The sequence below is a fragment of the Chionomys nivalis genome, chromosome 12 (assembly GCF_950005125.1).
Source record: "Chionomys nivalis chromosome 12, mChiNiv1.1, whole genome shotgun sequence".
Taxonomy (NCBI): domain Eukaryota; kingdom Metazoa; phylum Chordata; class Mammalia; order Rodentia; family Cricetidae; genus Chionomys; species Chionomys nivalis.
This window is the reverse complement of record NC_080097.1, coordinates 48956342-48970929: the sequence shown is the minus strand read 5'-3', so window position 1 is coordinate 48970929 and position 14588 is coordinate 48956342. Positions and strand designations below refer to the sequence as shown.

The 14588-nt window shown below is 46.5% G+C and overlaps 1 protein-coding gene across 7 annotated transcripts in view; it reads right to left on the bottom strand.

The window, feature by feature from the left end:
• The window catches only part of Msra (methionine sulfoxide reductase A), a 321992-nt gene that overhangs the window by 84092 nt on the left and 223312 nt on the right, over positions 1-14588 (bottom strand). For all 7 annotated transcript variants that reach the window (XM_057786124.1, XM_057786125.1, XM_057786127.1 and 4 more), the window contains exon 5: positions 1780-1886. In XM_057786124.1, coding sequence (XP_057642107.1) covers positions 1780-1886 — 107 coding nt within the window. The remainder of the gene's footprint in view (positions 1-1779; positions 1887-14588) is intronic.

Sequence of the window (14588 nt, the reverse complement as noted above, 5' to 3'; positions counted from 1 at the left end):
AGCTGACTCAAGTTCCCACCTTGATTCTCCAGAAATGATAGGCCGTAACCTGGAATTGTAAGGCAAATAAACTTGTTTCTCCCTGAAGTTGCTTCTAGTCAGGATATGGTATCATAGCAACAGAAATGAAACTAGAATGCACACACTTAATTCCAGCTCCTTCTCCATCAGGTCTCTTCCCTTTCCCACAGACCTTGCTGCTGAGGCCTGTCCTACAGGGACCCTTCTTAGTTTCTGCAGCTCCATGAACTGATAATGCCTCTCTCATCTTCATGCCACATACCTCTTGATGAAGTCTCCACAGCCAGAAGCGCAAGGTGACACCATGTATGATGGCTCCCAGGGAAAGATATTTCTTGCCAAGAATGACAGGTGATTTCACGAGGCCCAAGCAATCTGTTCTTGGCAGCGGCCAGCATGGGCCTTACTCCTACTCTCGTCTACTCCTCCTGTCCCCTGATCCTGTTTCCTGGTAACCACCATCCCAGAAGGTCCTCACTCACAAGCCCTCACACACCTTGAGCTCTGCCACCTTGGGACTTGGGCTAAGACGGACATCATAATGGTCACCTAGGCACAGTTATGTAGTTAGCTTTATTGCTCCGTCCTCACACTCATGGGTACATCATGAGACACTTTGGTTCCTGAAAATGGAGATCTCTTGATGTTGCAGTCACCATAAAAGAATATGAGAAATGTCACAAAATTCAGCCCAGATTCACAGAGGGAACCATGTATGGACAACAGCCATAGGGACTGTGTCCCACACTGTCTACCATACCATCCAAGCTGATGTCACAGCCTTAGACACATGATGGGAGGAGCCAACTCTCTCAGTAGCTCCCTCAGCCCTATCTCCTACCACAGTGGAACTGACGAGGCAATGCACCTCAACTACAGGCAAGCCTCATCCCAGCCTTCCTCAGCACCCCCTCTACTACTGTGGCAGCCGGCCCACATGATTTACAGCACCAGAGTAGCCACTGCTAAGTCAGAAAATATCTTCATTAAGATTTGAGAATTATCACAGAATTCTAAAAATGAAAGCAACTCAAGTTTGATTTTGTTTAGAGAACCAAATCTCTACTGGAGATTTTTCTAAAAGAGTACAAAAATTAATAGTGAGAACAATTATTTCATGATGTAATGTATGTTTCTGATAAATGCTTTTATTATAATTAAGTTTACTGTTGCTGGCAACGGAAAGTGTATGTCATGGGTTGATCTATGTCTTCCAGAAAGGGTCTACTGGAGCCTTAAGCTCTTAGAACATGACCTTATATGGAGCTGGGTCTTCACAGAAGTCATCAAGTTAAATGACGTCACTAGGGTTAGCCTGAATTGAACAGGACCGGTGTCCTTATAAATGCAGGATTGAACACAGAGATGCACATACAGGGATGATCATGTGACACCAACAGGGAAAAAGAGCCTGGACTGGTTCTTCCCTCAGGCCCCAAGCCCTCCTCATCACGACCTTGATCCCAGATTCCAGCTCCAGAACACAGAAGAGCAATGTCTGTGAGTTAAACAGTTTCTGTCAGAGGGAAAGCACCACATATTCACTGCAGTGAGGTGGTTTTGAGACCAAATACCCACAGGCCCACTCTTGGACTCTTACTACACACATTCCTTTGGGACAATGGCTCTGCTTGGAGATTGGCAGAAACGGTTAAAATGTATGCCTTGGAGTATGATCACACAGAGTCAAACTTCCCTTGAACACCGAGCTGGCCCAGGTCACACTGGTCTGAGCAGGCCAAAGCTAGGGAGTCCTACCTTTTGGTATTCCTCCTTGGATCTCAGGGCTGCTTCCATCTGTGCACTGGAGGTGGGATAGACTGCCGATCGGTACTGGGTGCCGTAGTCATTGCCTTGGCGCATGCCTGAGGGCCAAAACAGAGAGGATTAGGGGACCATTGGGACAATAGCACTGGTATCAATAGACAAATGCTGAAAGATGTAAATATTTTTCCATGAGGTTGCTGTCACCAGTTTTACTAAATGCTTATTTTAATTTTATGAAACTAGATGTCAGTTTCTTGAAATAAGTATAAAAATGTGGGGTTTGATTAGGAATGGCCCTCATAGACTCACAGGGAGTCTCACGACCAGGAGGTGTGGCCTTGCTGGAGGAAGTGTGTCATTGTAGAGGTGGGCTTTGAGATTTTATAAGCTCAGGCTACAACCAGTGTGAGGCACAGGCTCTTCTCCTGCCTGCAGATCCAAATGTAGAACTCACAAGCTACCTCTCCAGCACCGTGTCTGCCTGCATGCCGCCATGTTTCCTGCCATGATGATGATGATGAACAAAACCCCTGAAACTGTAAGCCAGCCCCAATTAAATGTTTTTCTTTATAAGAGTTGCCGTGGTCATGGTGTCTTTTCACAGCAATAGAAACCCTAACAGACAGGAAATACATCTGTTTTAATTACAGTGAGAGTTGGCTTGGTGGTTAAGTGAATGTATTGTTTATACAGAGGACCTGAGTTCAGTTCCCATCACTCATGTAGGGTGTTCACAACCTGTAACTTCAGCTCCAGGCGGCTCCCATGCCCCTGTGGGCACCTACATTCAACATGGACATACCTTCTTCCCCACATGTGTGTAATTTTAAAAATAATAAATCCTTAATTAGAGCAAATATCTCTGAACTTAGGTAAATTTACCATAGCCCTGGATCATATCAGATACCCCATAAATGATCATTTTATAAGCAAACACTTAAAGAGCAGTTCACACATTTATCACTGTGATGGATACTGTGATGGGCAGGTACTCTGGGAGAGTCAGTTCTCCATCCTTGTGGCAAATACCTGAGAGAAATCCACCTGTAAGGAGGAAAGAATGGTTTGGGCTCCCGTTTTCAGTCCATGGCTGCTGGGCACCATGGTCTATGGTGAAGCAGCACATCACCAGGAGCTCACAGTGGAGTGGGATGCTCAGCTCACAAATAAGAGGAAGAGGAGGGGCTGAGGTCCTAATATTCCCTTTAAGAGTAAGTCCCCAATGACCTAACCTCCTTCCACCAGGCCCCGGCTCCGAAAGATCCCACCACCTCCCAATAGTGCCATGAATTGGGGAGTGAGTCTTCAACGCAGACATGGAAAGGACACCTAGGCCAACAGCAGAGAGGGCACAGCTAGACCCTCCAGTATCCTCTTGAGGATATGCACAAGTCTTTGCATAGGTAGTATTCAAATATATTCTATCTTTAATGTTTTATAATCAGTACACTTAAGACCAAGGGCCCAGGGACACAGGTTAAACTCAAGGTAAGAGTGATGTCTATAATATTTTGTTTTGTTTCCCCAACTGTTGATTGAGGTTTCTGTCCCACCCAGTCCTGCAGCTGTTCAGTCCCAAAGAAACACACAGAGGTCTACATTAATCATAAACTGGTTGACCTATTAGCTCAGGCTTCTTATTAACTCTTATAGCTTATATTAGCTCATAATTCTTGTCTGTGTTAGCCACGTGGCTTGGTACCTTTTTCAGTGAGGCATTCTCATCCTGCTTCCTCTGTATCTGGGTGATGGCTGCAGACTGAGTCTTTCTTCTTCCCAGAATTCTCTTGTTCTCCTTGTCCCATCTCTACTTCCTGCCTGGTTGCCCTGACTATACTTCCTGTCTGGCTACTGGCCAATCAGCATTTTATTAAACAAGTACAAGAAACAAATCTTTACAGGGTAAAACCATTGTCCCATAGCACCCAACATCCTGTTAAAATGAACTCTAGGGCTGGGGAGATGGTTCCATGGGTAAGAATGCTTGCTGTCTAAGTGTGAGGACCTGAGTCAAAATTCCCAGCACCACCGCCAACACACACACACACACACACACACTCACACACACACAAGAGGTTTGTAGCTGTGCATGCCTGCAGTTCCAGTGGTGGTAGTAGGGAAGACAAGAGGATTGCTGGGGCTTGCTGTCTACCAGCCTAGCTCCAGGTTTAGTGAGGGACTCTGTCTCAAGGGAACAAGATGGAGAAAGATAGAGCAGGGCTCCTGATGTCCTCTGGCCTCCACACACACAGACACAAATGTGCATTCAGAAGTGGGCATCAGCACACATATATGTACATGTATGACACTCACACGTTCATATACACACCCACTGTGAGGGTCGGTTTTAACGGTCAACTTGACACAATCTAGGATGACCTGGAAAAAAAGGCTCAGTGAAGGAATGTCTAGATTGATTGGCCTGTGGACATGAGTGTGTCTTAACTGAGTTGATTGAGGTTGGAAGAGCTACCCTGAATGTGAGTGTCATCATTTCATGGGCTATTCCCTCCCAAGACTGAATGGCAAGGAGGAGAGTCAGCTAAGCTGGCAGGCATGCAGGTATGCATTCTCTCTGCTCTTGTGGATGTGAATGGCTGCTTCAAGTTCCTGCTGCCTCGACATCCCCACAATGATGGGCTGTAACCTTTCAGAATTGTGTGCTAAAATACATTTCTTTCCTTAGAGTATTTATCTCAAGGGTTTTTTTTTTTTATCATAGCAAAGGAAGTGAAATCAACACACCCACACCTTCTGCACATACACACACGTACACACACATGTGCACGCTCGCATGCACACACACGATCTGGTAAAATAGCTCAGGTTAAAACTTTACACAACTGCATCAGATGTTGATAAGAATTTCGAATCGATGAGTTACTCACATCTGGTTTTACCTGTTTGTCCTTGTCCTCCTAGACTTCTCTGCTTCTCCCTCCCTTACCTGTCCCCACAGCAGCAGTGCTCTGACTGAGGTGCTTCACTCATCCTAACTATTCTGCCGCCATTTGCTTTTTCCCTCATCCTTCTCACTGCTGAACTCAGCTGCCCCTTCCCTGCCCTGAGCTGCCCTCCTAATTGACAGCTTCCTCATTCCCACTTACGGTCTGCACAGTGGAGTCTTCGAGCCTCACTCCTTTCAGGCTTTGGTCATGTGGTGTCCCATTCCCAGCAGCATCCTGTGTCTAGGCCCCTGGTCCTGTTCTCAGCCCCACTGTTTCTCTCTTACTGGTCTCTTTTGTCTTGATCTCTGGCCTGAGCGGCCCTCTTCCCAACCTGAGGTAATTCATGTTTTACTGGCACAGAGAGTCTTCCCTTTGTTTCCTGCAGCCCTTCACCAATGCCTTCCACTCTATGGAGATCAATACATTGGGGGTGTGGTGATAAAGCCAGAGTCAATGGATCTGCTGCAGGGTATTGTTCCAGAGCTGGATCACAGAAGCTTCTGATTCTGGGACAGTTGCTATGGTGAGTGTGAAACATCCCTCACAGACTCACGTGTTGGCTCCTAGTTGGTGGCACTGTTTTGGAAGGTTGTGGAAACTGTAGGAGGGGAGACTTAGCTGGAGGAAGTAGGTAACTAGGGGCTGGGGTGGGGCGGGATGTTTATGCCTGACCCTTTTGTACCTTGTTCCCTGCCTTGGGTGAGCATTCTCTGTCTTATACTCTGTCTGTACCATGGGGCTCAGACTCAATAGAGCCAAGCAGCCACAGACTGAACCCTCTGGGACCCAAGGCTAAAAGTAAGTTTTTCCTCCTTTGTTTCAGCCAAATCCTCAGTCATAGCACTAAGAAGTCACTAACCCAGCAAGCAAACAGAATGAGTGAGTGCACAGAGCCCAGTCTTGCGGGTTATCTTAACCACGTGCCCCAGTGGGTCATCTCACCTGAGGACCCCATCTCTACCTCCAAACTGTGCACCTCACAGTACACACCTTCTCTCCCCAGGAACAAAGCCAGGGACATCACTTTCACAGTCCTCTTTCTCAGAGCAAAACAGGATTTAAAAAAAGATCATGTTATGTAGCTCCCTTTTATAAAACATGCTCATTTTCACAGTGTTTATGCTAGCCTGAGAGTTTTAACTTGTTGAGTCTATCTTTAAGGTTGATAAGGGCCAACACGTGGACCAGCTCTTCTCCATGTGTTAGTCCTCGAAAACGCTGCCTTCAAAGAATCCATTGGGTTTAGATTATAAATGTGTTCAACTCCTGAGTATTAAGTCACAGCACCCCAGGAGGCAACCCTGAAATGTGCATCTTGGTTAAGCATCAGCCTTCCATTAGCTCTTGTCTACCAGGAGCTAATAAGCTGCCAACTAGGGAGAGTGTTAACTAGGTCATTGGGGGTGGGAGACGAAGCTCACTTGAGCTCTTTTCAAGATGGATGGAAAATGAAGAAATCAATTAATATCCTTAAAGTAAAATCGAAGTGTTTTTAATGACGATCAGACAACCGAACTGCTAAAATGCAGTGGGTGCTCTTACACAGACGTTTCAGCCTCTGCACCGCCCACACCCTGAGCTAGATGATCCTCCGTCCTTGGGCTGCCTTATGCATTCTGGGACACATATTAGCATCCTCAGGCTCTATCCATATATGCCCACCCAGTTGTGACATGCAAAATTATCTCTACACATTGCTACATGTCCCCTAGGTGGCAAAACTGCCTCTGGTTGAGACCTGTTTCTTTATATTAATGGACCATGACTTGCGCTATTATTATGTACAGCCTTCATGCTCAAAGTGGCTTAGCAAAGCAATGGGAAGAAGTGGGAACCACAGGAGGGGAGAAATCAACAACATCAGAGGAATCAGGGACGTCTTCCATGTCCATATTTATGTCTGTATCCACTAAGTTCCATGGTCGCTGGTGTGGTATTGTTTTAATTTTTATTATTTCGTTACAAGTCCACATACATACATGTTGCATGCTGACTTTCTCAGAATTCAAGAGAATGGAGGCTTGCACAAGAGAATATAAAATATTTTTAATTTGTTTTTGTCAAACAGCATTTTAATTAAAAATATTTTTTCATAAATACGTCTGTTCTTGCTTTCCCCCTTCCTCATTTCCTCCCAGATCCTCCCGACCTCTCCACACATCCGACTACATGCCTTCTCTTTCTCTCGTTAGAAAACAAGTTAGTAAATTAAAAAATAAAACAGAATAATAAAAGCAAATAAAAGGCACAAGAAATACACACACACACACACACACACACACAGAGAAATACAGGTATGTACACACACAAAAACAAGACCCATAAAGATACAAATTTGGAAACCATAATATACAAGCAAAAGGCCAGAAAGATAAAATAAATAAATACTCAAACAAAGCAATATGAAAGAAAAAAATCTACAAAATTATCACTGAGTTCGTTTTCTACCAACATCTACTGCTGGGCATGTGGCCTGACCTTAGGTATGGTTTGTATACCCAGTTAGACTCCACTGTAAGAAACAAATGCTTCATCTGCAAGTGGTTGTCAATTGGAGGTAACTTCCTGTTTATGACTGGGAGCTCATGTCTATTTTCTCCTTTTAGCATTGGAACCCTGCCTGGCTTGAACCTGTGCAGGCCCTGCCCATGCTGCCACAGTCTCCATGAGTCCATGTGTGTGTGTGTCATTCCTGCTGTGTCCGGAGTACACTGTTGCCTTGGTGCCATCCATCCCCTCTGGCCCTTAGAAACTTTCCGCCTCCTCTTCCAAATAGCTCCCTGAGCCGTGAGGCGAGGGGTCTGATGAAGACATTCCATTTCAGACTGAGTGCTCCAAAGCAGCATTTTAAGGGACAGAAAATCTAAAACAACAGATTTGGGGTAAGTAAAAATTAAAATTAGTATATATACAGTTTCGATATAAGGCTCTCAACTATATAAAGAAAACCACAAAAGTCTTTTTTGCTCCTTATTTACAAGTCTGGGCAGTAGAAAAGAGAAGCATTAGAGCGGCACCCTGTCTTTGCTGGTGATCAGCGTGGCTACCAGTCTGCCCAGGAATCTCTATGCATATGTCCTGTCTCATGGTGCCCATGGGAACAGCTTTCATGTTACCAGGGATGAAAACAAAGAGGATGAAATGAAATAGAACTGTGCTTCTGTTTTAGCTAAATAAGTGAAGCTTTACTAAAGTTGGGAATTGGTGGCTCTGTGGTCACCAGGGACTCAGATTTCTTTTCATTTATTTATTTTTAGCACATGGCTTCATGTTCAAGGACAAACATCATCTTCTGGTCCTGTAACCCCATGGCCAAAGTACAGACTAAGAAAGAGAAGGCAGGAGGAGGAAAGGTGAATGGACAAAACCTCCCACTTCCTACATCTTTATCTTTATTAATTTTTATTTATTATTATCGCATGTGAGTCTCTGACCTGTATGGGTGGACACGTACGTGGCATGGTGCATATGTGGGGGACAGAGGACAGCTTATCAGTTCTCCTCTTCACCTTTTTGTGGGTTCTCCAGGCTTGCATGTCAAGTGCCTTCTTCACCCACTGAGCTACCAGCCTGCCCTGACTTCTTCCATCTTTAAGCAGCCTTCCTAGAAGCTTCCCACTGCACCATAAGCTATTGTCTTATTGGTCAGAACCTGCTCACGGGCCATGCCTCCCAAACTCCCCTCACTCCGCTATTGATGGAGGAGGGTCATCTTTCTATCTGTTGCTTTCATTGGTTAATTAATAAAGAAACTGTTTGGCCTCTGTTAGGGTAGAATTTAGGTAGGCGGAGTAAACAGAACAGAATGCTGGGAGAAAGAAGCCGAGTCAGTGAGTCGCCATGATTCTCCCACTTCAGACAGACGCAGGTTAAGATCTTTCCTGGTAAGCCAGCTCATGTGCTACACAGAATATTAGAAATGGGTTAGATCAATATGTAAGAGCTAGCCAATAAGAGGCTGGAACGAATGGGCCAGGCAGTGTTCAAAAGAATACAGTTTCCGTGTAATTATTTCGGGTATAAAGCTAGCCTGCGGGAGCTGGGTGGCGGGAAGCGGCCTGCTGCCGCTCCTTCAACACGCTATGCTTAGGGCCAAGACCTCTCAGAGGCCATATCCTCCCTTGGCTTCTTTTTCCCTCTCTACTTCAGTCATTCACGTACAGGTTCTCCTCTCCACCCCGCTGTCCTCCTCCAGCCACAGGCGCAGGATCCCTGCCTCGGGCTCTGCCTCAGGAGAGCTGATTGACTCCACAACAGTCACCAGTTCTGTTCTCAGTTGAGTAATTCACCACCCACCTTCTTCTACTGTTTCTCACATTCTATGACTCTCAGAGAAGGTCCATAGTCCTCTATACCACCTTGGCCTGCTTGGGATGGGGCAGCTGCGTTCTGTGTCTGACTCTTTCAGCACAGGAAGGGGCTTAGAAGCTATGGCTATCCAAAATTTTGAAGACTTCCAATTGCTTCTTCAAAATCTCTCTCAACGCGAAATAAAACTGCTGACGAATGGCCCAGAACTGCAGCCATTTCACATACATGGACAAACTGGTCTCTGACTCCTTGGTTGTGACCTGACTCACTAGTTTGTCTCTGCAGAGATGGCACTGAAAGCCACCCACACGCCTCAGTGGCACAGAGGACCACAGCTCACACAGTTCACCCCAGCGCTGCCTCCTTCTTGTGGCTGGAAAACAGGCTCTCCTCTGGAGAGGACACCATCGTGCCCCCGCATTCTCCACCAGGTCATGAGTACCTCTCCCTCACAGTGACACACAGCTTCTCACTGTAACCCAAGAGCTCTTCCAGGCACACCTGGCCTTTCTCTCAGGTGTCTGCGGTGAACTCCATGAATATTGAATAGTCTCACTTTACCTGACTGAAAAATTAATTCTGTCAATTTTAACTGACAGCTCATTTGAAATTTAAAATGAGGAAATGAATGGATAGCCCTTGTTTCATCAAAAGGGAGGTAGAGAGGGCATCAAAATAGCTAACACAGCGTGGGGAGATGGCTCAGTCAGAAAGTACCTGCTGCACTAGCATGAAGACCTGGGTTCTACCTCTAGTACCTACCAAAAAGCTGGGCACAGTGCCGCACACATGTAACTCCGGTGCTAGTGGGGTGAAGACAAGTGGATTCCTGAAGCTCACCAGCTGACTAGCCTAGCCTAATTAATGGTTCCCACTAGGTCCCAGTGAATAAACCTTCTTAAAATGTAAGATAGGAATAACATTTGAGGTTGTCTTCTGGTTTCCACATGCATGGGTATGCACACAAAGCAGCAGTGATCACCACAGACTAGCACAAACCGGCACAGACCAGCATAGACCAGCAGTGATCACCACAGACTAGCACAAACCGGCACAGACCAGCATAGACCAGCAGTGATCACCACAGACTAGCACAAACCGGCACAGACCAGCATAGACCAGCAGTGAACATGATAGACCAGCACAGACCAGCAGTGATCCCCACAGACCAGCACAGACCAGCAGTGATCACCACAGACTAGCACAGACCGGCACAGACCAGCAGTGATCACCACAGACCAGCACAGACCAGCAGTGATCCCCACAGACCAGCACAGACCAGCAGTGATCCCCACAGACCAGCACAGACCAGCAGTGATCCCCACAGACCAGCACAGACCAGCAGTGATCCCCACAGACCAGCACAGACCAGCAGTGATCACCACAGACCAGCACAAACCAGCACAGACCAGCATAGACCAGCAGTGAACATGATAGACCAGCACAGACCAGCATAGACCAGCAGTGAACATGATAGACCAGCATAGACCAGCAGGGATCCCCACAGACCAGCACAGACCAGCAGTGGACATGATAGACCAGCATAGACCAGCAGGGATCCCCACAGACCAGCACAGACCAGCAGGGATCCCCACAGACCAGCACAGACCAGCAGGGATCCCCACAGACCAGCACAGACCAGCAGGGATCCCCACAGACAATCACAGACCAGCAGGGATCCCCACAGACCAGCACAGACCATTAGTGCTTAAAACAACAACAAGAATAAATAGATGGCATAAAATGGAGAAAGTGAGCTGCATTAGCAACCATGCATCTACTGCCAACTATACATGGGACCTGACAGTGGCTTCAAGCTCCTACTGCCTTGATTTCTCTGCCATGATGGACTGCACATTGGACAGTGACATAAAAATAAGCCCTTTCTCCTTTAAGTCACTTTTGTCAGATTATTTTAACACAGCAACAAGAAATGAAAGTAAGATTAACATAGAAAACTATATAAAGCATGTACATACATGTACCAAGGCACATAACACAAAATTTATCAAGTATACACTTCGATGTCACAGTAAGATAACAGTATCATTACTCAATGTCAGAATTGTGCTCAAGTCTAATATTCTACTTTCTGTCAGTCAGCCCTGTTCCTGATGTAATCTTGCTGGACCTTAATTTGCCTTTTCCTAATTGATAATGATGTTGTTTTTCATTTTATGCTTCTCCACTGCTATTTAAATACCTTGGCCATATTCCTTTGCAGCAATCTGTGTTTCTAAAAAAAAAAAAATCTTTTTTCATATATTTTAAAAACTCTGGATAGAAACCCATTATCAGATATAATCTCATTAAAGAAAACGGGCATTTTCTTTACAATGGTTTGGTTTGTTTAATTTTTATTTGTATTCAATTTATGTGCAGGAGTGTCTGCCTTCATGTATGCATGCATACCCAGTATCTGCCTGGAGTCTTCAGAGGCCAGAGGAAGGTATAGATCCTCTGCAACTAGAGTTGCAGGTGGTTGTAAGCCATCACGGTGTACTGAGAACTGATCCTGGGTCCTCTTAACTGCTGAGTCATTTCTCCAGCCCCTGCAATGTTTTATAAGCCAGAATTCTGAGATGGTTGAACTTATCAAACTTATTTGCCTTTATGGTTATTGTTTTTAGTGTCTTCTATAGGAAATACTTCCAGACCCTCACATCACAATGATGCCATTCATCTGAAGGTCTGCATATCTTACCTTTGGCATTTAGATCTTAAATGCGCAAGGAATTGCTTTTTGTGTGTGGCATGAGGCAGAAACTCAACTCATTTTTCTCCAGTAAGAAAAGCATCTCTGTTTATTAAAGAGTCTCCTCCCCAGTGTTCGGGATCTGCACTGGTGTCAGCCGTCGCCTCTGCGCTCAGGCACGCCCTCTGTTTACGCCTCTCTCCTGCACCATCTGTTTACGTGTGCCCGCATCAAGCTCGCAGCAGCCTAACAGGTGCTGTTTTACAATGACTCAGGACACACAGAAGAAAACGTTCCCTGTGTTCTTGCTGTTACATAAGAAAACACTTGCTTTTATAAATACTGCAAATCTTTTCTTTCCCGAGTCTGAAGCAGGGGTGGGGGGAAGAGGAGGAGGGAGGAGAGTAAGCACAGCAACATCAGGGCTTCAGAACTGTAGGGGAAGCACTGGGATCCTACTAAGTTTACGAATAGTCTAAGAGCAATGACACGGTCACAAGCCAGTTACTGGGTCTTGCGGCTGTCCTGTGGCTAAGTGAACACTATTAGAGATTTGTTAATGGCACTACTCTTCAAGGAACCTCTTTGTGAAATTCTCGTGACTGAACCTAATAGTTTATTTCTTGCTCAGGCAAAGCGCACTTGGTAGAAAGGGTTGCTGCTGACTCTTCCTGCTTCCGGGGACCTGGGGGTCTAGGCTGGTGGGAGCTGATGTATCTTTGGTACGTTGCTTCCTTGGGTCGCTTATGTTCAGAGCTCAAAGGCCAGGCAGGAGTTTTAGGAGTTAAGATGGGAAGGTGCTATTTCTGCCACATTCCTGGCGATCTGGGGAGAAATGAGCATCTCTCAGTCATTCTCTCCTTGACTTAAGACTGAACGAGGAGCCCCACCCACCCCAGTCCAAGGCAGATTAGAGGTTGTAATAGAACCAGGGCTGGCGGCTCACATCTCTAATCGCAGGACTTGTGAGTTCAAAGCCCGCTTGGGCTCCATGATGATGAGTCCCAGGCTGGCCTGGGCTACAGAGTGAGACTAAATACAAACCAATACAAACAAACACCAAGAAGAAAATCCACTGTGGTGGCTCTAGCATGCTGCACTCCCAAGCATTTCACTATTAAGTCACGCACGTGCGCACAGTAGGCCTCTGCACAGACCCTTTCCCGCTTTGTCGCTTACAAACATAAACTTAACAATGAATACCTTGTTGCATCGACTCTGGTAGTCACGGCTTTCTTTTAATCTGCCAGTTTTCTGGGTTAACACTGAAACTGGTTAACACTTGGCTAAACCCTGTGCCGTGGAATTCACTTGGTCACAAGCGTAGTCTTGAAGATGTCGCTGATTTCAGTTCGCCAACAGTCGGCTGGGGATGTCTGTATACATCTTCCTAGGTAAGACTGTCCTGCGATTTTGTTTCCTCATGTGATCAGATTTGGGTATCAAGATTATGTGGAGGCATGGAACAGGCTTCTGTTCTTCCTCAGCCCCGGGAAGACAGACATCTAAGACAGCAATTATTTCTCTCTTTTAGGTTGATAAAACTCACTGAAGCTCCGGATCACAGATTTAATTTCTTTAGTGATACCGGGCTCACTTCACCTTGTTGGGTTCATGTCACTAAAACTTTTTCTTTATTTATTCTTTGTGTCTTTCAGATCATGCATCTTGATCCCATTCATTTTGCAATTCCTTCATATCTGCCTCTGCCCTTGCAACACCCCCCCCCCAATAAAACAAATTTTAAAAGGAAGAAAAAGGAAAATTAAAAACCTCATCATGGAAGCTACAGTGGTGAGACAGTGAGTTATTCGGTAAACCCCGTCGCCCATACATCTTTATATGCAAGTGTTCACTGCAAGGAGTCATTGGTCTGGTTCTCGGCCTCTGGTTTCTGCTACCCTATTGATGCTGGGCCCTCACTGAGACTCCTCTTGGGTATCCTGTTGTTGCCCTGTATTGTGGAGATCCTGCAGCTTTGGGTCTGCAGGACCATCCCCTTCATGTGCTCTAATAGAGCATTGATGGGGTGGGTGTTGGGGTGGGCCAACTCATAACCCTGGTTCTGGGCCTGGGCAACTGCAGGGGCTCACCAGCTCTCCCCTGTCCTCACCACCAGGGGGAGCTCTCCAGCATTGCCCTAGCTAGTTTACCCTTACAGCAATGCCTTCGGGGTCAGCTCTCCCCCACCTACACCATCAGGGGCGGCTCTACCGTGTTGCCCAGGCAAGGTGCAGGGGTCACTGGTGGTGCTGCTGGTGAAGAGAAGGGGCAGCTCTCCTGCTCTTATGACCCCAGGACCAGCTCCTCTACCAGTATCAGGCCCTGAATGGGGGAGGGGACACATCTCTCCTCCGCCTGTGTCGCCACATGTCAGATGAGTAATGGGAACAGCTCTTCCTTGCTTGCGACATCAGAGCTGGATCACCCACACCTCTGACAATAAGCAGTAAAGGTATGGGGAGCCAACCCCGAAGTTGTAAACATGAGAGAGCTGTCCTCACTTGGGAGCTGGCTTGTCCACACCTCTGCTAACAGGGTTGGCTCTATTGTGCTGCCCTGGTGAGGCGCGCGCCTGTTCTCCTGAGTGTTGCGGCTGGTGGGTGTCAGGGGCAGCTCTCCCACTCCTGTGACCACAGGGCCAGCTGTTCCACCTGCCTCAGGCATTGATGGGGAGGAGCAGAAGGGCATCTCGCCACAACCTATGTAGTCACATGGCAGATGAAGGGTGGGGCTAGGTCTCTGGTGATCACTACTTCAGGGCTCACTACCCCACACCTCCACCAACAGTGTTGGCTCTACTGTGTTGCCCAGGTACGGTTCAGGGCCTGCTCTCCAGAGCTGGT